General features: G+C 40.1%; 1 protein-coding gene across 1 annotated transcript in view; it reads left to right on the top strand.

Moving 5' to 3' along the window:
• Positions 1-5129: 5129 nt before the first annotated feature.
• The window catches only part of Galnt5 (polypeptide N-acetylgalactosaminyltransferase 5), a 42656-nt gene continuing 19977 nt past the window's right edge, over positions 5130-27808 (top strand). Inside the window, exons 1-3 of the mRNA XM_005068981.4 lie at positions 5130-7076; positions 22294-22460; positions 24763-24882. Coding sequence (XP_005069038.1) covers positions 5662-7076; positions 22294-22460; positions 24763-24882 — 1702 coding nt within the window. The 5' untranslated portion in view covers positions 5130-5661. The remainder of the gene's footprint in view (positions 7077-22293; positions 22461-24762; positions 24883-27808) is intronic.

The raw sequence follows: 27808 nt of genomic DNA on the forward strand, positions 1-27808 counted from the left end.
GAAGTATCAAAATATTATTATGGGGAAAATTCCAGGTTAAAAGATTTATTACAATTTTACAAGGAAAATGATACTAGAAAATACATCTATTCTTTGCATTCTTTTTGTTTTTTTGAGACAGGGTTTCTCTGTATGTTTTGGAGACTGTCCTAGAACTCGCTCTGTAGACCATGCTGGCCTCAAACTCATAGATATCCACTTGTCTCTGCCTCCCTAGTGCTGGGATTAAAGGCATGTGCCACCAACAGCTGGCTATCCTGTGCATTTTTAAAATTTACAGATACACGTATGCTATTGGTGATTATTAGTCCTTATATATGTATATATAGTACATAATAAGCATCGTAAGGTTTACAAAGCTCATATTATGTACTGTATTTCTAAACTTGCTTAACAGTATTTTTTATTATGACTATTGTAAATAATGGTTTTTATGGAATTTGTGATATAGACATCAAGATATTTCTCATGTAAATTATCACATAAATGATATTCAGGGTTGTAAAGAACAAAATGAATATGTATCTGAGCATTTCTGTCTCCTAACTACTAGCTGAAAACTATATCATGTGCATTGGCATACCAGCCACTGTTAAGTAAAATGTTCAGGAGGCTGTTGGTTTGATAAAAAAAAAATAAACAGCACACACACATTTCTACCATTTAACATTCTATATTAGCATTGACAATTATGAAGCCAAAATATTTATTAGCTCTGAAAATGCTGACGACTTTCTACATATTTGACTCTTTAAATTAAAAGAAGTACGCCTGCCATACTAGTAGACAAATTTGCTTTTGTCTTTAGTAAGTGATTAAATTACATAATTCATTTCAAATATATGGATTTAGTTTATATTCCCAGACTCACATAAAATGTTCTTTGGTGCAGAATTTAAGAAGCCCTGAGTCTGATAAAAAACTCTCTACAACATTTAACTACATATCTAAGAGACAAAGCATGTCTCTGAGGAATTTTTTTAGACTGGGATAACTAAAGAGGGAAAACCCACCCTAAATATATGTGTTACCATTCTATAATCTGATATACTGGGTTGTGTAAAGTAAGGTGAGTACTTTAGATTTCTACTTAGATTGCTTGACTTAGTCAGAGCAGTGTGCACACTCTTTGTCATATGTGCCAAGCTCTGAATAAATCTCCTTCACCTTCCAAGGGTGAAAGAAAACAACAGAAAAGTCCAATACCTCTGCCCCTGTGTAATCACGTAAACAAATGCACATAATGAAAAACTACAAACTGAACACCAACCTCTTATCTTTGCCTCTCAGCTTCATTTCTACTTCCACCTGCATCTTTCGTCTTACAGGGTGTGCTGGTTACATTTTTGTCAACCGACTTAAGGTAAAGTCATCTGAGAGGAGGGAACTTTAATTGAGACGATGGTCTGTAGACAAGCCTGTGGGGCACTTTATTGGTTAATGATTAAAATGGGTTCGACCAGACCACTGTGGGCAGGGAAGTCTTTGTGAAGATGTTTCTTTGAAGAAAGAACATATGGCATTGGTCTTTCTTGGTCTACTTTGCCTCACTCAATATGATCTTTTCTAGTTCCATTCATTCCTACACAGGTAATGATTTCATTCCTACACAGGTAATGATTTCATTTTTCTGTACAGCTGAATAGTAGTCCATAGTGTGTATATGCCATAGTTTCATAATCTATTCATTTGCTGAAGGACATTTAGGTTGTTTCCATTTCTTAGCTATCAGGAATAGAGCAGCAACATGTATGGCTGACCAAGTATCTGTGGAATAGTATGTTGAGGTATGGAATAGCTAGATTGTATAGTAGATTGATTTTTATCTTTTTTGAGGATTATCCACACTTATTTCCATAGTGATTATACCAATTATTAATCCTACGAACAGTGAATGAAAGTTCTCCTTTTCTCACATCCCTTCCAGAATTTGTTGCCTGTTTTGTTGATCTTTGCCATGGTGGCTGGGGTAAAATGAAATCTCAAAGTTGTTTTGATTTGCATTTCCCTAATTTCTAGGAATACTGGGAATTTTTCAGATGTTTCTTAGTCATTTTTTTTCTTCTTTTGAGCATTCTGTTCAGGACCCAGGTCCATTTTTTTAAGTTTGTTATATACTCTGGATATTAATATGACAAAGCTCAGATGTATACCCGGGAAAGAGTCTCTCCTATTCTGTGGACTTCTTTTACCCAGCTGATTGTTTCTTTAGCTGTGCAGAAGCTTTCAAAGTTTATGAAGTCCCACTTGTCAATTGTTGACCTCAATAAGAAGGAAATCATGTCTGATACTGCAAACCACCCAACTACCCAGGGTTAGTGAAGCCATGGGTCTTGGAATAAAATGGACAACTATCACTTTATTAACCACCATGATCTGTAACTATAGTCCAAATATTTGTCATTATACCCACAGTTAAGTATAATCCTCAACTCTTATCAGAGAAACTTCTCAATGCAACAGATGGAAAACATTAACCAACCAAAATTCAGAGTTGGCAGCATAGTCCCAATAGATACATCTACAAAACAACTCCCACTCAGGGAATATTACAGAAGGTGGGAAGAGAAAAGATTGTAACAGCCTTTAAACTCAGGGAGTTTGCTGTGAAATTGTGTTTCCAAGTGATATCAGAAACTACACCAATAAGTCTCACCAACAGGACTTCCCAAACATGAGATGAATAAAGACAACAATAGACATGATAAGATGAATGGGGAAAAGACCATAAGGCTGCAACCCTATGCAAATAATTACAGGCATCTAAGAAACACTGAGACCCCAGGGAAGAACACAACAATTGGTTAACTAATACCAAATGGTAAGCCCTGAAAACATGCATACAAGTAACATTATACAGATTGAGAAAATTATATTTAGGAATATATACGTATATACATACATAGATGCGTATGACAAATTTAATGAAAAAAGAAGCATGAATTTGATGAAGCAAGTAGCAGTATAAGAGAAGGGAAATGATGTAATTATATTATGTTCTTTTGTATAAAAAAGAAGTATCAAAATATTATTATGGGGAAAATTCCAGGTTAAAAGATTTATTACAATTTTACAAGGAAAATGATACTAGAAAATACATCTATTCTTTGCATTCTTTTTGTTTTTTTGAGACAGGGTTTCTCTGTATGTTTTGGAGACTGTCCTAGAACTCGCTCTGTAGACCATGCTGGCCTCAAACTCATAGATATCCACTTGTCTCTGCCTCCCTAGTGCTGGGATTAAAGGCATGTGCCACCAACAGCTGGCTATCCTGTGCATTTTTAAAATTTACAGATACACGTATGCTATTGGTGATTATTAGTCCTTATATATGTATATATAGTACATAATAAGCATCGTAAGGTTTACAAAGCTCATATTATGTACTGTATTTCTAAACTTGCTTAACAGTATTTTTTATTATGACTATTGTAAATAATGGTTTTTATGGAATTTGTGATATAGACATCAAGATATTTCTCATGTAAATTATCACATAAATGATATTCAGGGTTGTAAAGAACAAAATGAATATGTATCTGAGCATTTCTGTCTCCTAACTACTAGCTGAAAACTATATCATGTGCATTGGCATACCAGCCACTGTTAAGTAAAATGTTCAGGAGGCTGTTGGTTTGATAAAAAAAAAATAAACAGCACACACACATTTCTACCATTTAACATTCTATATTAGCATTGACAATTATGAAGCCAAAATATTTATTAGCTCTGAAAATGCTGACGACTTTCTACATATTTGACTCTTTAAATTAAAAGAAGTACGCCTGCCATACTAGTAGACAAATTTGCTTTTGTCTTTAGTAAGTGATTAAATTACATAATTCATTTCAAATATATGGATTTAGTTTATATTCCCAGACTCACATAAAATGTTCTTTGGTGCAGAATTTAAGAAGCCCTGAGTCTGATAAAAAACTCTCTACAACATTTAACTACATATCTAAGAGACAAAGCATGTCTCTGAGGAATTTTTTTAGACTGGGATAACTAAAGAGGGAAAACCCACCCTAAATATATGTGTTACCATTCTATAATCTGATATACTGGGTTGTCAAAACAAAAAAGCAAGATAATCCCACCATTGGTCTTTCTCTCTGCTTCCTGACTACAGATGATACATTGCGATTTGGTCTCCTGTGGCATGGCTTCCCCACCATGATGGACTGCACCCACCAACTGCGAGCCAAAATAAGCCCTTCTTTCCTTAAGTGGCTTTTGTCAGATGACAGCAATAAGATAAACAACTGATAGAAGAGGACTGCTCTGTGGTTTTGAGGTTAAATCTATGTGGAAATGACTGGCCTTTCCATTTCTCAGGGTCACTCAGAGTCTAGTCAAAGTCTTGGCACAATTTTCAAGCTATTTACTGGTCCATGACTTTGTAAATACTGATTTGTGAGTACCATAATCCCTTTAAGTTTCTATAAAAAATACCATATACTAAGTGATCTATTATCAAAATCAGTTAATTGCTCACAGTTCTGGAGGCTGGGAAGTCCATGAACAGCAGACTTGGTGTCTAGTAAGGTTTTGTCACTTGGTTCCTTCAAGATTCCTTCTTGTGGTGCCCTCACTTGGTGGAGGGGGCAAAGCATCTCACTGGCTCTTTTATAAGGACACAAATCTAATGTGTGAGGGCCCCTTCTTCCTTATCTCAGCACCTTCAAAAGACTTTACATGCTAATATTGCCCCAATGGCAATTGGGGTTTCCACATTGCGTTGGGTGGAGACACAGACATTCACATCACAGCAAAGTGTCTTTAATATTCTACAGGAATATGACAAATTGTGTCAGTCTATTAAGTCTAAGAATGCAAACAAACAACAACAACAAAAAAAGCCTGATGGACTAGTGTAAAAAGAGTAGCTGACCTACAAAGAAATATTTCTGTTCCTGTTCATGTGTTTGTAGAAACATTCTGAAGAGCTGAACTACCCCTCTCTTGCAACGAAGCCGTAAGATGCCCCTTCTTTAAGCCATTAACCTCTTGGAGCTGAAACATTAAGGTTAAGAATTGATCCAGCAGAGCTCTGGGTACCACAGGGTTAATGAGTAGGAGGAGGGTAGGTGGGGTTACAAACCAGGAACACATGCCTTCTAAGTTAGTTTCTGTTTAATTGCCCTTAAAACACACACTCTCTCATCCAGCACAGAAGGTGAGAGCTGAATGAAGTTCTCTGGGTAATGGCTTGAAATGTTTTCCTTCTGAGAAGTGGTGTTGAGTTACAGCATGCAGGGAACTGCGAGGAGAGAAGCGGCAGCAGGCTGTACCACCCTAGCCCCACCTTTTCTTGGACTTGAAGGAAGGTGGACATGGCCCTCCAAGACAAGATGCGGTGAACTGTCCTGTGGTTCCAGCTGACTGCTCTGGGAGGCACCCGGGGCCAGTGTTCACTGGGGTTTATCCAGGGCCAGTGAGCAGGCATAGATGCTTTGCCGTGAAATGCCACGCAGGCAGAGAGTGACAGGCAGTCAGTAGGAACTGAGCTTTTTCCCCCTTGGACAACTGTTTCCTGCTAGGTTAAGGAGAGCAGGGGCCTGGCTCCTGCTGCTGCTGCTGCTGCTGCTGCGTCTCAACTCTCTCTCCACTTCAGGTAAGCAGACTCGGAGGGCAAGCTGCAAGGCAAGCCTTTGTACAATGAACAAGATCCGAAAGTTTTTCCGAGGAAATGGGCGCGCCTTGGCATTTATATTTGTAGCTTCTGTCATCTGGCTGCTCTTTGACATGGCAGCTCTCCGCCTCTCATTCAGTGAGATCAGCACTGGGATACTCAAAGAAGACGTCAGGAGGAGGGAGCAGACAGGATTCAAAGTCCAGCCAGACAGAATGAAGATCCTTCACTCCAGCATCACGGGGATGAGGCTGCCCCAGAACCGGGTGTGGGGCAAGGAGAACTTTAGAAAAGTAGAGGACCAAACACTCAAGGATGAAGAGAATATGGACCAAGCCCAGAGGAGAGGAAAAATGCAGATCTCCCTGGGAAGGGGGAAAGCTGTGCCTTTGTGGCACCCTGCGCGTCTGCAAACCTTCCCAGTGCCTCTTACCACGCAGAAGACCGAGGGGAGAGACAGCAAGCCTGAAGCCTCCTCCCAGCATACGACACTCAAGCGAACAGCAGTTTTATCACAGAGGAACCCATCCACAGCATCAAGAGGAGTTCCACTGACCAAAATATCAGTACACACAGAAATCTTTGGTAAAAACCAAGAGGGCCCAAAGAATCATACTCTCAGCAGTAATGCATTAAAGCAAACATCTGAGAGGACCCTGAATATGACCGTCAGTGTCAGGACTGACGCCTCAAAGCATCAACCACAGACAGTAACAAAATCGAAGACACACTTTGCCAGCTCACCAATCCTGGAATACGGGGAAGCCATAGCCATAAAGAAAACCGAGGCTCAGAGCAAAGAACTAAAACACAAAGCCCATAAAGTGCTACCTCTTTTTAAGTTGGTTGCTGATATAGGTCATTTAAAGAGGCGGACTGTGAATGAGACACAGTTGAGAGGCTTGCCAGAAGATGGTGAGGCCAAAGTGGCACCAGGGAGGAAATTTAACTTCTCTGAAAGCCAAATTGTGGTTATCACCAAAGACCTGGGGAGAAATACCAAACAGGTGCTTGACTCTAAGACCCAAACAGCCATTCCTAAATTACTGGGTGCAAGCCAAGGGAAACACAGCCCCAGGAATCAAAGCAGGACATCTTCCTCTCTGCTAGGTCCACAGAGAGCAGTGTCTCAATCCAAACTGGCCTCAGCCAGGGGACTACATCCAGTAAGAAGCAATTTGACTGCCCAGGCCCAGACTGCGGGACTCCAGCAAAGTCACACAAACACCCCTGAAATCCCTGGAAGGCACCGTGTGATGACTATCGACCTGACCCTTTCTCCAAGGGATCCCAATGCCCCGGGTCAGTTTGGGCGCCCTGTGGTTGTTCCCCCTGGAAAGAAGAAGGAGGCAGAACGAAGATGGAAGGAAGGAAACTTCAATGTCTACCTTAGTGACTTGATTCCAGTAGACAGAGCCATTGAAGACACAAGGCCTGCAGGGTAAGTCCAATTTCTTTTCTCTTTCCTTGAGCCTAGTATCTGGCTGCCATATATGGAAAGGTTTTATTGAAATTTCAATTTATGTGAATTTTGGCCACCTAGAGAATTAATTTGAACTATTTGACAATAATTTTCCCATGCTAGCAAGTGAGTCTACCATGAACACAGAAAAAACTTCTGATAGCAGAAATTCACTGCGCTTTCTTTCTATGCTCTCATTTCGGGTCCCTTCCTTAGGTTCCATTTTCTTCCCTTTGTAAAAAAAAACAAAAAACAAAAAACAAACAAAAAATCTGTTTAAATGAGTAGAAGCATTTACTTCATGATCATCTATATCTAAGTAATAAAACAAACACAAGCATAATTCAATTATTACAGTAACAGTGAAGTAAATTTTCATGTTGGAAGTTTTCATTGTTTACAAGCTTGTCAAGACTGTATCTGGGAAATGATGGTATATTCACTGAAAAGGCGTCTCATAATTAAAACTTTTTTTTTTGAGACAGGGTTTCTCTGTATTGTTTTGGAGGCTGTCCAAGAACTCACTCTGTAGACCAGGCTGGCCTCAAACACACAGAGATCCGCCTGCCTCTGCCTCCCAAGTGCTGGGATTAAAGGCGTGTGCCTGGCCTAACAACAAATCTTAAAATATGAATAACCATGAGTAATGATGATGAGGACAAGAAAGGAGATGCTTTAATCTCTAAGTTTAAAAGTGCTTTTGTTGGTGAGAATAGCAGACCTTTGTGTACTCCATCGCTGGGAGCAGTAATGCTGGAAAGTCCATCAAAAAGCAAACACCTATGGGAGCTTCAAGATAATCCCACTAACAGAGTTTCTGTATTTGCAGGAGTCTACAAATATGTAGGTGAGCTTCATGAGCCTGAAAAAGAGAGGGCAGGCATTATGACCTGACAATAGGTGAGGGCACTCATGTAATTAGTGTCTTTCTAATTCTTCCTATTAGAAGTGTATCACTTGCCCATAGCACTGCATTTCTAAAGGTTCCCAATGGACCCTGATGATCCAGTTAGCCCAACAATTAAACTCCTTACCTCCATCACCAGAAGCTGTATCCAGTCACAGACACAATTCAAATGCAGGCTGTGACTTTTTTTGGTGAATTTGTAAATGAGGGTACTTATAGCCATATGTTTATCACCCATTAATTAATAATATAGCTTTAATGGCAACTTGATTTTCCATTTCCTAAGCAAGCCATCCTGGAAGCTGGAATTCACAAATGACAAAATTGAGACTCTTAGCATGTGTGGTACATAAACAATGGTTTCCTTTGGGTTCTTCAGGAAATGTTTCTTTAGAACATAGGAAGTCAGGGGCAAGTTTTTGACAGGGTTGTCAGAAAGAAGGCAAGTACTTGTGAACCTTTACTAATGGTATCAAGAGTAGTGTCTTCACTGTAATTTTAACCACAAAGAAAACGGTTCAGACTCCTAGCCACTGACACATAGCTATTGGTCATGTACCACTAGACAATTTAGATGAGGCCCTGTGCCACTCACATTCTTCAAATTGGTGATGCATCCTAAACAACACAGTAACATTCCCAGAGGAGGAAACTGAGGTCCCAGGAGCTTAAATTGTCTCTGATCATTGACCTTGTTGTTTGAAGAGAAATGATTAAAATTCACATTCATAATTCCCCTTCTCTTTCCTGTCTCTCTCGAATTACCTTCCAAAAAGTAATTCTAAAAATTGTGTTAGACCAGCTATAACCTGAAATCCTACATGTCACAGTATTGCATACTAACTACACCTTCACATAAGGATAGCAGGAAAATGAAGTCTCTTTGAAGGCAGCCTGGTTTAAATGTGCCCAGCAGATTGCTACCCAGCCCTGGGAAGAATCAGGCAGAGCACAGAACTCAGGCTCCAGCTCCAAGTAGGAAAATCCTGGAACAGTGTGTGAGGCCAAAAGCAAGCCCCGATGTTATCACTTATCTGATTTATTGAAGGCTCTATGGCTCCCGGAGCTTGTTAATTTATAATTTAGTTTGGGGAAGTGGAGTCCTGACGCCCAGGAGAGCTACAATCAGACCCTGTCCTCTGCAGGAGATTGTCCAGCTGTTCCTGAAACTGACACGTGTGCTTGAGATGATGAGTCAGAGCACACATGGCCAAGTCCTCTCCCTCTTGCCACACAAACCACCTTGGCTAAATATAGGTGTGTCTCCTGGAAAGCTGCCTGGCTGATGCTCTGCCCCCCACCCCAATCTGATGTAGACAAAGCTAGCCATTAGGAATACTACATGAGAGACTGAACCCCCACTCCCCGCTTTGAGTATAAATATTTGCAAATCATGCATTCACTTGAATGTCTGGAAGAAAATACAAGTGAAAAACATGTGGGGTTTTTTTTGTGTAGGCGAGATTTGGAACAAGGGTTTTTGTGATTGTTTTAAAAAAACTTTCTTCAGCTTTGATCATAAGGTATCTGAAATGCCTTACTTGTGAATATAATAATACTTAAGGTAATACACCTAAGTCATCTTCAGAAAATTATTACAAAACAGTAATAGATGCATGTATGCGTGTGGGGTGAGCTAAAAGAACTAGGCCTTGTAATTACTTGACGTGAGGACCACTCTAACCTTTGGACTTCAAAACTTTAGGGGTAGCTCCCTGATGTTTATATTTGAAAACAAAATTAACACAGTAAGTGCCATATCATAACTTCTGTTGAATATAGACTGAAAGGGGATTAAAAGAATAGGTTTGCAATGTTCATTTTGGCTTCACTTCTCTCAGAACAGATAATGACTGGTTTCTAGCTAACGATTTAAGGCTAAATGAGCTGATATGCTAGGATAAGTTTGATGTTAAGTAGAAGAGACAGGCAGGGTTGCCAGGACAACTTCTCCTACTTTACTTTTAAAATCAGTATCTCTTCCAAGCCAGCTCTTTTAGCTTTTTGCTTCCAAACCTCAGTGTCTCAAGACACTTAAAAAGACATTAGGTGATGTGTGTGTGTGTACATATATACATACATACATACATACATACATACATACACTTATATGTGTGTATGCACGCTCACGTGAGTGTGGATGTGTATGTGTGTATACATATATAGATGCATGCATGCATACATACATATACTTATATGTGTGTGTGTATGCATGCTCACATGAGTGTGGATGTGTGTGTGTGTGTGGATGTGTGTGTGTGTGTGTGTGTGTGTCTAGGCTTAAAGTACACACTGGGTGTCTTCGGTTGTTCTCTGCTTCATTTATTGGATCAGGTTCCCTTGCACAACCCACAGCTTATTGATCCAGCTTGTCTAGTCAGCTTGCCCTGGGGATTGCATTTCTCTTTCCCCAGTGCAGAGATTACAGACAGCCACCACTTGGTAGATCTGGGTTTCTAAGCTCTTCTTCTCATGTTTAGAGAGCATGAGCTTTCCCTGGTGAGCCACCTTCCCAACTCACATGACTATGTTTTCTAAACATTATGTTCCTGCCTATCCCCTGCTGGTTTATTAGCTGATCTTCACAGTCTCCCTCTGCACTCTGTTACATGATCTCACCATTTTCTCCCTCACATGCTAATCCAATATAACTCAAAATCCTAGTGTAGCCTAACCTCGGCCTGGGCCATGACATAGCTGTGACCACTATTGGAAAATAGTGTTGAATGGATGCAGCCTCTCTTTGCTGAGGCACTTCGGTTCCTTACTAACAAGAGCATATTTTGGCCTTTCAGTTGAAGTTCCAGGCTTCTGTACAAACTGTTTTCAACTTTACTTCAGTCTTCCCTCGGGTATAGCACAGAGCTGAGCATTTTCACAATATGGGATTTTAAAGCATATTTCTCTGAAATGGGTTTTGAAAACTAATGCTATTGTTAAACAATAAATGATTGAGATGTGTTAATTCAAATGAAGCCTATAAGTCACTTTATAAATTCATAGTTGCTACCTGATTTCTTATGTTGAATATGAGGGGTATATTATCATTTGGTTTAAGGTAACTAAGTCCTGTTTTAAATAATTCATGTTTATTCATTAGCTCATTTTTGTTCTTTTAGTTTTAATTTTAATGTTTTGATATTCGGGTGAGGGAATTGCTTTGTTTAGATGTTTTACATTCAAGAAGTAAAATAGAATACCATTTTCACCTAGAATATTTACAAATTATACCTAAAACCAAACGTTCTTTGACAGTCACTTTAAACTGTCATATTCTAGCTTTTAAAAGTAAAATAAACAAACCACAAGACCTAATCATTGAAGCCCTTCTTCTTAGGTCTTGAAGTGTGTTTGCATCAGCATCAATCAACTTCCACATACACTTCACATGCACACACACCGCACACATCCCCCACCACCACTGCCACACAGATACTCTTTTGCCATATTTTTTATTTTATGGAAAATTACATATCTGTCACCCCATTCCCTCGCCCTCCTATCCTCCCATGCTTCCCAACAACCCGCCAAACCACCCACCACCCACACCCCAGGAATAGTGAGACCCTCGACGGGAGATCATCAAACTCCATCACATCATTTGGGGGAGGGCCCAGGCACTCCTTTCCGTATCTGGGCTGCAATAGTATCCCTCCATTGAGAATGGGCTCGTCAAGTCCATTTGTGGCCTTGTAATAAACCATGCCTCCTAGATGGTACCCACATTCAGAGGGCTTGGTTTGGTCCGATGCTGGTTCCCCTGCTTTACAACTAGGGTCTGTGTCCTCTCATTAGGTCAGGTCAACTGTTTCTTCAGGTATTTCCAGTTCCGTTTTGGTTCATTTTGTCATCTCTCCTCAGTGCTTAGCTGTGGGTGCCTGTTTCTGCTTCGATCATCTACTGGGTCAAGTCTCTGGGAATGGTAACCAAGGTAGTCATCAATCTCATTATAGGGGAAGGGCATCAAAGGCAGCCTCTCCACCACTGCCTAGATTTTTAGTTGGGGTTGTCACTGTGTCCCCAACCTTTTCCTGTCTCCAAACCTGTACTGGCTCCCTTTATCAAGGCATCTCTTTTCTTTCCCTCTTCTATTCCTCCACTCTCAGTTCTCCTGTTCTCCTTCCCGCTTCTCCCCTTCTCTTCCTTCCATCACCCTCCTCCCTCCCCCAGTGCTCCCAATTTGCTCTAGGGTTCATGTCCCCCTTTCCTTCTTTGGGGACCATGAATTTTTCTCCTGGGGTCCTCCTTATTTTCTAGCTCTTCTGGTAGTGTGCATGTAGGCTGGTAATCCTTTTCTCTATGCCTAAAGGCCATATATGAGTGAGTACATACCATTTTTGTCTTTTTGTGATGGGTTACCTCACTTAGGATGATTTCTTCTAGTTCCATCCATTTGCCTGCAAATTTCAAGATTCTGTTTGTTTTTTTTTTCCTTCTGAGTAGTACTCCATTGTGTAGATGTACCACATTTTCTCTCTCCACTCTTCAGTTGAAGGGCATCTAGGTGGCTTCCAGGTTCTGGCTATTATAAACAGCACTGCTATGAACATAGTTGAATATATGTCCTTGTTGTATGAATGTGAATTCTTTGGGTATATGCCCAGGAGAGGAATTCCTGGATCTTGGGGTAGACTCATTCCCATTTTCCTGAGAAACCACCATACTGCTTTCTAGAGTGGCAGTACAAGTTGGCACACCTACCAGCAATGGAGGAGTGTTCCTCTTTCTCCACATCCTATCCAGCATAGACTGTCATTGGTGTTTTTTTTTTTTATTTTAGCCATTCTTGCCAGTGTAAGATGATATCTCAGAGTTGTTTTGAATTGCATTTCCCTGATGGCTAAAGATATTGAGCACTTTCTTAAGTGTCTTTTATCCATTTTACATTCCTCTATTGAGAATTCTCTATTTAGTTCTACACCCCACTTTTAATTGGATTGCTTGGTGTCTTGATGGCTAATTTCTTGAATTCATTGTATATTTTGGAAATCAGCCCTCTGTGAGATGTGAGGTTGGAGAAGATCTTTTCCCATTCTGTCAACTGCTGTTTTGTCTTGTTGGCTGTGTCCTTTGCCTTACAGAAGATTCTCAGTTTCAGGAAGTCCATTTATTAATTGTTGATCTCAGTGTCTTGTGCTACTGGTGTTATGTTCAGGAAGCGTTCTACTGTACCAATTCAGTCAAGCGTACCTCCCACTTTCTCTTCTAAGAGATTCAGTGTGGCTGGATCACACAGACACACTCTTATGTGTTGCTGGCAAAGTTCTCTCTATCTAAAATAGGTCAGTTCTGCTTGGGAAAATCTTTCTCTGACCTAAAGTCTGGCCTAAATGTATAGTTAAGATTGAACTCCAAAAATGAACATATTTAAGAGTATACTCCTTGAATTTGAACTGGGAAAAAAGTACTTAAAGGATTTTTTTGCTGTCAGCATTTAGTTATCAAAATACGATAAGAGTTGGGGCTGGAGAGATGGCTCAGCAGTTAAGAGCACTTGTTACTCTTATGGAAGACCCAGGTTGAAAATGTAGAACCTATATGCTGACTAACAGACATCTGTAACTCTGAGTTCTGGGGAACCCATGTCCTCTTCTGACCTACATGGGCACCAGTACACCCAGGGTGTGCATACATATGTGCAGATAAAACACTCATATACATAAAAAAATTTAAAATGTTAGTCATGATTCACTCATCTATGTCTGCTGTATCATAACATTACTCAACAGCCTACCTTAATGCTGGCTATTCCTATAGAATTCTGCCAAACTTTGCCATGAAGCCATTAAAACCCATCTTTGCTGTCCTAGTTCAGAGTCAGGATCGCCAACCAATACCTTGGTTCCTTCCTACCCAGAAAGAAGGGTTTTCTATTGGCACTTATGAAAATCAAAAGCTAGCACTGGGCATTTCCTACAAACCTGCCAAAATTACTGAGGGAAAAAGTTTCTGGAATCTTATTTTGACTGTGGGAAGGTCAAGAAAGCCACATGGTAGTAGAGAAGGAAGAAAGGCATGGAGGCAGGTAATCGCTGATCATATATCCTCCCAAATCTCAAGCTACTTGAAATTTATCAAGCTGAGAGAAAAGAGAAATTTAAATAAAATTAAAGTTAAATACAATTCTAAATTTTATATCATATTGGATGAATATTGGATTGGTATAGTGGGAGTGATTTTGTGACTAACAGTGACTGGATAACGTCATCAATAGCCTGGAGCAGCTGGGAGATTTCCCAGCCAGCAAAAATTCATCAGTGGCAAGGAAGATCATCACCTATCAGGCATCTTTCCTGATTTCACACCTATGGGAGAAAGCACTCCACACTGTTTCATTAGTTGTATATCTGTGCATGCAAACGCTTGCATTTGTGAGTAGGCATGTGTCTATAAGAGAGGGCTCTGGGCTGTGTTTCACAATTTTAAAAAAGTCACATGCAAAAGAAAATAAGAGGAAATATGTGTTTAAAATGTAGAAGCTAGACCACATAACATAACAAAGGTTAAATAATGCTGAGAGATAGTTCCAAGTCTTCAGGTGCCCCTCTCTGTCACACTCATTTCTCACTAGAAAAAAGAAAGACAGATGAGAGAAATATAAGCACAGTCCAGCCATTAATTTGAAGCAAAAAAGCCACTATATAGGTCCAAATTAACACAAAACTGAGAAAGTTAAGGGGGATCAGGGTGCATCCTCCTAAATGTTGCCCATGACCTAGAAATACTCTTGAGAGCATAATTAATAAATACAGGACTTTGAACCCATTCACAGCTTTCTCAGACATCTAACCCATATCCAACCATCAGCCTCGTTTTATCAAAGTCTTCATGTAATATTTCTCTGGGTCCTGCTGTCCTAGAACACCATTTCCTGTTGTGCTCTCTGGCTGATCTGCTTCAACAGAACTATACAAAGAGGGGAAGGGGTCTCCTCCCTTCCCCCCGCCACGGATAAGAAAACTTAAGAAAAAGCATGAATGTTTAGAGGCTGTATTTTATTTCCTTTCAAAACTAAAAGGAGCTATTTAGACTTCCCTGGGAAAAAATCTTCATTATGCCAAACTCAAGTACCTTTTAAATGGGCTTAGCTTTTATATATGCTGTGTGGCATGTGTAAGACTTGAGATAGAGAACTGAGCATTTGCCACTTTAATTCTTACTTATCCTTAGAACCAATTTTCCAGGTTGATATGGTAACCATCATCCCAGTGTTACCTATAAAGAAGTTGGGCATTGACATTGTGGCAGGTAATTCTTGCAGTGGCGACTGACTTCATTGCATATCATACTCTCTTATTGTTGGTTAAGAGCCAGCTCATCAGGCCTCGCATCTGGTACCTTTTATCTGTCATGTCTGTTATTTGACCACCTCAACAGCCATGACAAACTGATAAACTATTATATCTCCTTATTAACAAATGAAGAAACACACACACACACACACACAGAAAAACAAGGGCTCACATCTATGTGTGTGTATGTTATATATGTATGTGCATTTTATACTAAACACCTCCCAGCAGCATTAAGGATAAGAAACTGTGAGTCTTACTGGTGAGAAATGCAAAACCAACTAACATATTTGAGATCCATAAGGGTCCCCAACTTCTAATTGGAGTGCTCTTTCTACAGTCTCCATAACCTCCTTCTGATACCTTATATTCCGATGACTTTTGGACAAATTAAGACTCTGCTCTTTCTCATGCATAGGTCAGAGGTGAAAAGGCCAACAAACATTGCATAGAAAATCTCACAAGACAATGATAATGGGTGAAAAGTCCAAGGTGACTACCTATATCACAGAGCAGGTGTGAGGAGAGGAGTGACTTGCTTAAGGTCACTCACAGTGGGGCCGGCAAGAAACACGGTGCCCAGGTGCCCGTGTTTCTTAGAACTCTGCCATCTTAACAACTGCCTCTATCCCAATTTCACCCTGACAGCTGCCTACTCAAAATAGACTATTGTGAAAGTGGCAAGTGTTGATGCCGATGGGATGTATTTCTGATCCTGAGTCCATTCGCACTGAGGACACATACTTGCCTCTGCAACTGCAGCATCGTCCAGCTGAAGGCTAGAGTCAGCGGCGGGGGTGGGGGGGTACGGTGGGGGGCATGGGCCCTGAGAGCCTAGTCAGGTGATTTTTAGCTAAATGTCAAGGATCATTTACCCTAAAAATGAACAAAACACAGAAGTAAAACTCTCATATCAGTATGCCCTCTTATCAGCGAGAAGCATAGAGGCTCAGATAATTTAAAGACTCAGGAAAGAATATAATTCTAGACAGAACACCTCATCTGGCCACTTGATTTTCCTGATGCTCCGGAAGATATCAGAATGTGGGGAGTGAAGGCCACTCAAGGCTCCCGTGGAGGCCGTAGTTGAATTGCAAATAGAAGTTGAAACATATTCTCCCGACCTTCTGTTCAAACCCATAAAGACTGAGATTTGACCCACATGATGTGTTTTGCCTCTGCTGGAATAAAATGAAAAATTCATAGAAACGAGAGAATGTTATCATCCCCTCTGTGTTCTGATTTGAAGCGGCCTGTATTTGATAGGTTCCATTCAAACCCAGTCAGTGGCCAAAGACTGAGCACAAGAAGCCGAGAAGGTGAGCCATCAGCTTTTGGAGTCTCTTGATAAATGAACAGGCCCTTGATAAATTCAGATTAAAGACTGCTTGGGGCAGTGCAGAGCTTCAAGTCATAGCCTGAGAGTCTAGAGAGAGCTATTCCAAGATCTCACACAGGCTTTTCTGAGTGATACCTGCCAAGTATTTTTATATCCATTGTCTAATCAAACCTGTATGGCTCTTTTGCAATGCAAACATCATAATCTTCACCCTATAAATGAATGATCTCAGGCTCTGAAGATTAAGTGGCAGGCTGATGCCCATCCTGCCAGTCAGTGCCACAGAGGACTAAGCTTAGCTCTTCTTTGTCCTCCGTCCCAGGCTTTTGTCCTACCCCAGTCATGCATGAGTTCTTTCAGAGTGATAAAAGTCCACACATTTGAGTTCCCCATAATCTGTAGCCTTTGGATTACAGCACTGATCCAAACCTAGACTCCCAGACTCTTACAAGCAAAAGAGTTTGAGAAATGTTAAGCAAAGAACAGGACCTGTAGATTCTGAATACGTAGTTTGTGTAGTAAATTTTTTGAATAAAATCATAAATTCTTAATCACAGGGAAGTTAACAAACCCAAATATCATGCATGTAAGTTAGACATCTGTGGTTATTCCCTCACCTGCAAAAGTGGCAAAAATCAAGACTCTGACAAATCCGAAACAAAGGTAATTCATTTCACTTGGGTCAAGGGAGAGTAATTTGAAGTGGTTTTACAACCACTGGATGGCTATCTCTACTTGTACCAGGAGCAATTATTACTAGTGCTGAAAGCTGTCTGTTCTCACCTGCTGTGCCTGCCAGTGAACAACAAGAATGCTGGTTTGTTAGACACTTGGCACATGTTTAATCTGTGTACTGATATAGAAGATCAAGTTCCTGAAAGTGTGTGACCTAACATCGGGTCACCCAAACCAGCACTCTACTAAGTGGTTCTAGTCATACCCAGTCTTAAGCACAAGAAAGTCTTCTGGGTGTATATCTAGGAGAGATTTTTCCTTTAAATTCCAGAACATTCTGAATTTTCTTACACCAATCAAGTAAAGCAGAGTACCTCTTCCTGTCTTCCCATTGGAAATCCTGATTTCTGTTACATCGAAGGAGAAGGGATTGCAACAAAAGTCTAACTTAAAAGCACGATGTTACCAGAAGTGTACTTCTTTTTCAGATAAAGAACTTATATGTTTATTCTACATGAATGTTACACAAGGACCTACAGGTCCATGGGGCTGGAGAGATGGCTGATATTCCAGAGGACCAAGATTTAATTCTGTTCTCAGCACCCATATAGCAGCTTACAGCCACCTATAACACTGACCCCAGAGGACTCATCACCCTCTTCTGGCCTCCAAAGGAACTCCATTCATGTGGTATACTGACATACTTGCAGGCAAATACCCATGCATATAAATGAATTGATATTTTTAAAAAATGGTTTAGAATCTATAGGTCCTATGTGATGACTAAAAATTACCCAACAAAAATGCAGGTTTTTGGATCCTGCACATGATGATATATATATATATATATATATATATAATCACCTTTTCTCCCCATCTCAAAGGAAAATCTCTCTCTCTCTCTCTCTCTCTCTCTCTCTCTCTCTCTCTCTCTCTCTCTCTCTCTCTCTCTCTCTCGCTTCCCAAGCTTTAAATTTAATCTCTACTCCACCTCTGCCCTCTCATTCAACCATTGGATGTGATCTATCAAATATTTATTATGTGCTACCATCCTAGCAGCGTGTGGTGATACAGGAAGGAAGCAGATTTGACACATATTCAAGAACTCTGGGATACAAAAGAGAAGGAAATAAAATTGACAAATGGATGATGTGAAAGAAATTCAGGTAGCTATAACAGAATAATAGAACTGCTGAACTTTGACAGGGTGGCCAGAGAAAGCTCTGTGCAGGAAATATTGAAAGTAAGGCACAAGTGAGTCAACAAAACTCTCCACTGGGCCTGGGACTGGGGCTCATTGATGAGACAATGCCACATATCCAGGTCTCAGGACCACATACTTAGTGGTTACAAAGAACTGGGAAGGGGGAGTGTAAGAATGGAACTGAAGGAAAAAATCCTGAGAAAAGGGTGAAAATCAGGTGAGTATGAAGTCTCAGGATACCAGGAAAATATCAAGAATGAGTCAAAGAGACTAGACATGTCAGTTGAATCAACTGCCACTGTAAGGTAGACCATCCTAAGGAAAGCCTGCCCCATTGATAATTTTGACCATCACTGATATTTTTGTCAGTTCCTAATTCTATCTGTACCATACCTCACATCCATAAATGTATGGCTTCATCCCTCAGGAAAGGGAGAGAAAAAGGCTGACAAATTTGCCTTCCTCTCACCTAGCAGCTCTCTGCCTCCTTTTTAAAGATTTCATACAAAATAGTCTACACAGCCCAGCCTGTTCCTGCATCTCTCTTGGACTAACCATCACACTGTAGCCTCACCCAAACCCTCCCTCCTCAGTGAATCACCCTCTCATCACTCCAATCTTCCCTCGTTACCACCACAGCTTCTGAGAGCTGAAACCTTACCTTAGAGATATAAGCTATCTTTGGAAAATAAATTTCAGAATTTAATTTGTTTCCAAAATTGTTTTTCAACTGCTGGTGATTATACAGCCAACTACATTTTTTTATTAATACTTGGCAAGCCTGTAATTGGTGTCTTTCTTTATCCTAATTCTTTCCTAAATTTGAGTATCAATAGTCAACTTATGGCAAAGTATTATAATTAATATTTTGTTGGATTTCTGCAAAATTATAAACTTTAAAGAAGCCCTAAATGTAGTTTTTAATAGAAAGAAAGAAAGAAATGAGAGTAAATGGCTAATTTAGTATTTCTTTGAGTTATAAGTAAACCTACCTAGGGGAGAGGGAGTCCCACATTTTAAATAAAAGCTCCCAAATAAAAGCTATTTCCTACTTTAACTTCTTAAGTCCTTGGGGTGGACTTCAAAGGTGTATTTACTTCCTAATTTCCACAGTATTCAACAATTCCTTACATAGCAAAAAAAGTGAATGACGTGTGACAAAACTGACAATTATTAAACAGAAGGCAGAGGCTGTCCGAATTTGGGGAACCATGATAGAAAACACCTGGAGCGTTTGCAGATGTTAATCGAAACAACATGGATTCTAAGGATGCCCGTGAGGGTCAGAAGAAAGTGAGGCACACTGCAGAGGACATTTCTATCACTACTCTGAACATAATGTCACCATGAGAAGATATTTGTCAAAATATGGGCACTGGAAGTGTTTCTCCTTATGGCTTGCAGGGACTGAGCAGTAAGTGACAGGAAACTGGTGAAGAGGTAATGTGTATTACAGAGTGTTAGGGAACTTGGCTAAATTGTGTCCTCTGTCACATGTAAATGAGCAGAAGTTGGAGGTGGTGAACTTGGACATTTGTTAAGGAGAACAACAAGCATGGCTTTGAAGGTGTGCCCTGGTAACTTCTTTCTGCTCGCAGCAAAATGTAAGAGAGGGTAGATAAATTAGGTGAAGCTGTGGAGCAGAAGTCTCAGGTGTTACAGCAACCACAGGTAATTAATATAATCCTATATTACTATAATTCCGTAAAGTATAATGCTTATACTTTATAGACATTCCATTCTGTTCCTTGTACAGGATAAGATTAATTTCGGCAACCTGTTATTTTACATTAACATTAGCATCAGATTATGGCAACTGATTGAATTGTGTTACTTTGACTTTCTAGCACCTGAAAATGCAGATGTTCATTTTAGACCTCCAATGTTTTCTTAAGCTTAATCACATATTATGAGGGTACTGAGTTAGTTTTATGTAAGAACCTATATCCTCACTAATGGATCAGTGACTTGTGAGACATTCTTCTGTCTCTTGTTTTGTTTATGACAAAGATTTTCAAATTCTATGCAAACTTTCTGAATCTGTTTTCTATGGCTGAAGGTTTGATGCATTTTTTCTCAAGGCCTTTTAGTTACTGTGCTGAACAATCAACTTAGGAAAAGATTGAAATTATAGACCATAGTGCCTTTGCTTGTAGTTTTCAAAAAAAATCTCTGTATCATGTAGCAAGAAAGGTTTTTAATCCCTGTCTTGTAGTGGGTGAATTAAAGTGCAAAGAAATTATGCAATTTCTCCAAGCCAGTAATTAGGGATAAGTGATATGTGGCAATATGTTTATTTAATTCTCAATCCATACTCTATTAGTTCATAAAATCACTGTAGACCAATGAAACAAAAACCACATCATTTTACATTCCCATGTATATTATAACCACGTAAATGATGATGGGTGAGTCATTGATTGTCTCATGCTTCATTTTGTAGCATTTAAAAAAGTATGTGATAATACATTACACAATTGCATCTCAGGCAATTGCCATGGTATTGAATTAAATTACATTCACAACAGTGCTTTGACAACCATAAACAAAAAACAAGCAAATGTTGTTTGTTTAACTATGTAGCATTTGCTTTTATCTGTGTCTTATTCATTAAATAAACAAAACTGAGCCACGGTACTTAACAGAAGCTCCGGTTCTCACAAATGCTGCATCAACTGCTGGCTATTTTTACTCTAAGGATTTAAGCTTCCATGGTTAATTCTAGAACTAGGGGGAACCAGAGTTTCAGTCCCAGATCTGCGACTTACTAACAACATAATCAAGAAGAGCCAGTGGCTCTGTGACTTTGGCCATTCATCTATTAAAAGGGGAAAGAGGTCTGAGACTTACATTGAAATAAGGCAGAGTATTCGAGTGTTTATTTACACTCATCACAAATAATTATGTTCCTAAGAGGAGGTATGCTAGTAGTATGGCAGATATAATTTGAAAGGTCCCACTAGGAGCTACCCTGTAATAGTGACAGAGGCCAGACAAGGAAAATGCCACAGCGAGGCAGCATGAGCTGTAGAGCTGATACGAAACCATGGCCAGATGCAGCCTACCGAGCACCTGCTCCCTCTTAGCCTAGCTCTCATTTTTATGCCAGCAAAATGACATCAAGTATGGCTACTCTGCAGTAGTCACAGCAAGGAACTTCCAAATAGAGAAATGGGAAAGAGCGCAATTATTTGGCACATGTACATTGTACCATAAATACATCCATATGCTGAGTGGCGTGAAGGCTATCTCTTTTGGCATTTGGCAGATGGCTATTTATACAGGCGATCATAAACTACTTAGTAACACTAAATAACTCAGAATGCTCTCTTCTGGTATATAATTTAATAATGGTGGCAATAGCTACCCTTCAGTGAATGCCTGTGCCAGGAACTACGACAGATAGTTTCTATGCAGTTCATTGGGCTCTGAAACTCTTAATAGAACCATCACCTTGTTTAGAAGATGTGAGAACTGAGGCACAGAAAGAATAAGTAGATTATTATTGAGGTTAATATCTTGGTGGCAGGATTAAAGTAGACTCTAAACTTCCTCAAAGCCTGTACAATTTTCACTGCAGTCCTATACCTCCAAAGGTGGCATCATATCTGCCATTGTTAGTCATAGCAACAAATGCTGTTGCTGAAGCACACAAGATGATCATGGTACACATATAAGCTGGTGACAGATAGATATGTATGTGTGTGTGTTCAGATTATTTAGGGCCCTTTGTGATCTCCGCAGTCTGTCTCTTGAGCTGTGCTTGTATTCTGACCCAGGTGTGCAGAGCAGCTAGTTCACAATGACCTCCCGACCACCAGCATCATCATGTGCTTTGTAGATGAGGTGTGGTCCGCTCTCCTGAGGTCCGTGCACAGCGTCCTCAACCGCTCTCCTTCACATCTCATCAAGGAGATTCTGCTGGTGGATGACTTCAGCACTAAAGGTGAGAAAACTGACTTGCAACAGTAAAGCCTGATGGAAGGCCAGTGTTATTTTGGGTTTAGAGGTTAATTTAATGAAGCTTAAGTATTTGTAAATGACACATTATTGTTTCATGTGGAGCCATAAAAACAAAAGCATAAGCTTTGATCATGTATTGCGAATTGAGGCTAGAGACATAGCTCAGCAGTTAAGAATACCAGCTGTTCTTCTGGAGGACCTGGGTTCAATTCCCAGCACTGACAAGGCAGCATAAAACTAACTGTAGGTCCAGGGGTATCCAACATCCTCTTCTGGCCTCAATAGGCACAGCATGCATGTGGTACCCAGACACACATACAGACAAAACACCTGTTCATACCATAAATGCATCTTTAAGAATATCGTTGGTCGTCCAGGTTCTGCTGTGCTGGATGTCTCAGCCATTCCTATTGTGACTCCTCTGCGTTGTAGGGATGTTTGTCAGTGATTTTAATGCTGCCATTCCCGAGATGATCACTTGAGTCCAGAAGGTGATGAACAAGTCGTATTTCATGGACTGTAATGAGTAAAGTCTCCCTGTTAATAGAATTGTTTTTCTACTGTCAGTAGCCTAAGTGAAACTCTATGGAAAGCAAAGAAATGGAAGTCCCCTGGCTTCTCCTAAAGAGCAAGGAAGATCCCTGTGTGCAGTTAATCATGGAGAAGTCACATTTTCAAAGGATCAGAAATGATTCCAGTGCAATCTGGAAGGAGAACCTGTCACAGTTTTTAAGGCCCCGTTGTTTTCATTTGTTACTTTGAAGAATTCTGCCCTTTGCATTGCCAAATTATCTCTCTGTATAGGAAGTCTCCCAGGCTCATTGATAGCCACAATGTTAATTCCCAAATTTTCACCCATTTTTTTAACTAGAAAGAACAGCAAATGAATTGTGATGTTGAAACACAACCGAACCTTGCTCAGTAACCACAGTGATATACATGTGTTCTTTTGGTTCTGTTATTACTACCATAACCATAGTGAACTCAAGCAGCAATCAGATGCCAAAAGAGACCTGAAAATGCTAATAAGTGATCTTGACAACATGCACAGAAATAGTAGCCAGCTACCAAGCAAAAAGAAACCATTGATGAAGTGTCTTTGATGATTTTTTATGAACCCTGAATCTTGTGCAGTTTCAGGGTCCTCTTTAAGAAACCCATATACACAAGGTGGGGGTGACATACACCCTTAATCTCAATGCTCAGGAAACAGAGGCAGGCAAATTTCTGAGCTCAAGGCCAGCCTGGTCCACAATGTGAGTTTCAGGACAACTAGGGCTACAAAGAGAAAACTTGTCTCAAAAAAGGCAACCAAGCAAAAAAGAAATGTACACACACACACACACACACACACACACACACACACAAATTAGTAGAAAATTAAACCTAAATATATTCCAGAAAAACCAGATGTGGTGGCATATACCTGTAATCTTAGTGTATGGGTGCAGAAGTAGGAGAATTAAGAATTTAAACTGAGCCTGGGCTACACAGTGAACTCCAGTCTCAAAAAGAAAAAAAAATCTGGAAGCCATTCCTACCCAGGATAGCTGAGCTGTCAATAGCTACAGAAGTAACAGTAAATATATCCTCAAACACCTCTAAAATGTTCTTTGGCTAGATCCCCCTATATCCAACGAAAAGGCAAAGGTGCTTGAAGCAGATACCATGTGGCTGAAGCCCTAAGTCCTATTACCAAAGCTGCAGACCAGGACTGAACATGGAAGAACCAGGAATGCCCTTCTTTGCATAGCAGAGATTGTATAACTGGAATCACATACAGAGTATCTCAGGCTGGTATCCACAAGCTTTATGCCTATAATCGGGACTGCTTTCCTTCCAATGGTGATAAGTATATGCCATCAAACTGCCCACAAATATATTCACTCCAACAAAGCAAGTCCTTCACCAAAAATGGAGACCTCAGCAGCTTGTGTAAACACTTGTTGCTCTGCCCACTGGCCCTTTAATATACTCAATAAATCATTCAATATAGAAAAGAGACAGAATTGTAATGCTTAACCAACAATAACTGTGCTGACTTCTTACAAATTTTCAAATTTGTACAAGTGATTTAGGCTTCCATCTTAGATTTGAGAAATTAACCATTTTAGAATATTGGGCCCACATGAAATATTTTCAGTAAGATGACATTAAATAAAATTATGGCCCAAAGATACAGTTTGATAACTGGAATGACATAGTTTTGGATTTGACATTGAGGAGACACTGCTGGTAAACCTAGTTAATTAAATTATTCTGTGTTCACTCTTACCCTGATATAGACTACCTAAAAGATAATTTGGATAAATACATGTCTCAGTTTCCAAAAGTTCGGATCCTTCGCCTCAAAGAGAGACATGGCTTGATCAGAGCGAGGCTGGCCGGGGCACAAAATGCAACAGGTAAGAAACTGCTCCACTTTTGTTTTGTCACAAGTTTCCTTTCATTTATCAGATTTTCAAGAAATACAGAGTGTGAAAGAATATAATCAAGAGTACACACATGTTCATCTCTTATGGCTATTGGTTTTTAGCCTTGTGAAAAGCATGTTTTGTCACAGACACATGCGCATGTGCGTGCACACACACACACAAAGTCAAGCATATACTAGCCATATTTTTGGGCCTTGGAAAAGGAATTTACAGACACTATGACACCATGACACAATATACCTGAGTTTTCACTGGCCATTACTGAAAAAAATAAGCATGTTCTCTTACATAAGCATGTCTCAGTCTGTGCCGTCTCACACATTGCATTGACATATTCTGTTATGTTAAAATTGCAGGAGATAAATTTGTACAAGTGTTTAAGTGCCTGAACTTACTTACCAGGCCAAGGTCAACTGATATGACTGTGAAGAATTAAATCAGGCTGGTTGGAGGGGCCACAGCACAACTGAGGCTATGACAGTTTTATTGAGAGCAATCAGAATTTTTAAACCTTTATCAGAAACAGAATATAATGGTAATTGCAGTTGCCAGGATATAGTGAAATTTGCAAGTCATACAGGACACACAAAATTAGTCTAAGACCAACTGTCCTGTCAAGCTTCCATGCTTCCTTGACTTCTAAGAATGCACAGAGAACCACAAAGTGGCCTGGACGCATCAGTGCCTGAGGGAGTGCAGCAGTCTCCCAGGAACTGGAAGGCACACTGTGCCCCAGGAGCCATGGACTCTAACTTGAAAAACCTATGATGCATGCCTCTCAAGGCAGTAAGACCAAGCCAGCTCCGTGGTTCCTTGTGTAACTGACCGTGTTCTGAACGTTCAGTCCTCGAGTTACCTGTAGGATAAAGGATTTGAGTGTGATCAGTATATGCACTGTGACAAGATGTCACAGCAGATGCCTAGTTCTTGCTTCTTCCTATACCATCAGGCTGTTTTACTCTTGGTTATAATATGATATTGACAACTAGATCTTTCCTTTGGGGAGTTGGAAGTAACTTGTGGGTTAATCCTCTGCTTCTGAAGATTAACCTAATGCTCACACATTTTACACTGTGACTGAGCATATACTGCTGAGCTTGCAAGAATCAGTAATTAGAATGAGAGCTTACAAAACAGCTTTTCTATAATTCTTCCTTTTTTAAGCTGCCTTTTGTGTGTAGTAGAGATACCTCCAAGACCCAGTCTCTTTCTCCCTCCTTTCTTCTCTCCTACCCTCTCTCTTCTCCTACTCTTCCTAACCTTCTCTCCCCATCAAATTCCCCTGCAACTCTGTTTCTGTGGAAATTTCATGTGAATATTTGACCATCATTCTTCTTAAGTGTTCAAATTGTTCAGAATTTGACCACTCTGAACTAACTTAAACCTGAGATTTTTGTAACTGAATCGCTGAGTATTCAAAGACTTCAGAATCATTTAATTCTCAGGTCTTCCCACCTCTCTTTACTGAAGCTGCCTCTCTTTTTTCCAGTTATTTCTCTGGTTCCAAAGAGCACTCCACCAATTTCCTTGTCTCTTTGTAGCAATGTTGTGGAGTGACTGGAAGCTGAATCCTTTATGTCAGTGAGTATAATAGAAATGATAAAACATTCAGCATCAATTTTACATCTTTCTGTGCCCCACAGTATTAGCAGATTTTGTAAATTAGATGTCACTCTATAGCCTCCATACCAAGTGACTTAATCCTTACAGTGCCTCTGTGAAACAGGTACAGTCATTGGATAACAATTACTGTCATTCTCTCAAGCTAATCAGGGTAGTGTATGCATCTGCACCCAGACACTGGATTCCAGACTCTGCATTCTCACCTGCTACCACACTGTGTTGCTTGCAGGCACCACTCCACTCTGAGAGCTCTGGCATTGCTGGTCTCACCAGCTTGGAGAAAGTAAATTATCATGCTGCATGCTGCAGTCTTATTTTCTTATAACTAGACCTCATAAATGTTCTTATCATCCCACAGGCTTGCTAAAATGAAACTGGATCTCTTTGTGTACTAGGCAGGATTCTTTAGAAGAGCATCAGTGTTAGACTGAATTATATATATATTACAGGGAGATTTATTAGAATGCCTTATACAATACAGTTCAGATAGCCCAACAATGGCTGACTCACACGAAAGAGGCTGAGAACACAGTAGGTGCTCAGTCCATGAGGTTGAGCATTCCTGTGGTCTCAGTCCATCACTGAAAGCCTAGACAACTCCTGAAGAGTAACTTGTTGTAATACTGACTTTTCCTAAGGAGATGAAATACAGAATCTACTCACCTCAGTTAGGGAGACCATAAAGATATCAGCAAAATCCAATTTAGTGAACCAATGAGTTTTAACAGTTTTACTTACAGGTTTGAGGGTGAGAGATCACTTGTAGGTGCAAAAATGACTCACAGACAGCTGCACCACCAAAGCTCATCCCAGCATGGGTGAGAGCTCACAAATGCTAGGAACTTGGAGTGCACTGCACAGCCTGCAGGCAGCTTACGAGGTTGTAGAGTGTCCTTTTGTGGTGGCTCACTTGGTCTGAGCCTCTTCAAGGCAGCTCAGCTGGTCTTTGTCTCTAGACAATTCTGTGGCCTTTGCTTCTTCCAGGTAACTGGACTTGTCTAAGCATCTCCTCTCAGCAGTCTTCACTATTTGTATACCTTTGGTAATGGAGGGGCCTAGTGAATCTGATCAGTTTCGGGAACTTCCTGAAGACATTTGAGCTGTTTAATTCCTGTCCTAGAGAGCTTTCCTGCAGTACTTCATCTCCCCTTAGAATACTGTTACTTCGCTTTCTTATGAAAATGCTCTCCTAAGACATTTCCCTTCAAGACAGAAAGTTTTAATCTCAGAGGAAACTACTACACAAGACTGGCCTATAGTCCATATTAGAAAT

This window comes from Mesocricetus auratus, unplaced genomic scaffold, assembly GCF_017639785.1.
Source record: "Mesocricetus auratus isolate SY011 unplaced genomic scaffold, BCM_Maur_2.0 Super-Scaffold_100004, whole genome shotgun sequence".
Taxonomy (NCBI): Eukaryota; Metazoa; Chordata; class Mammalia; order Rodentia; family Cricetidae; genus Mesocricetus; species Mesocricetus auratus.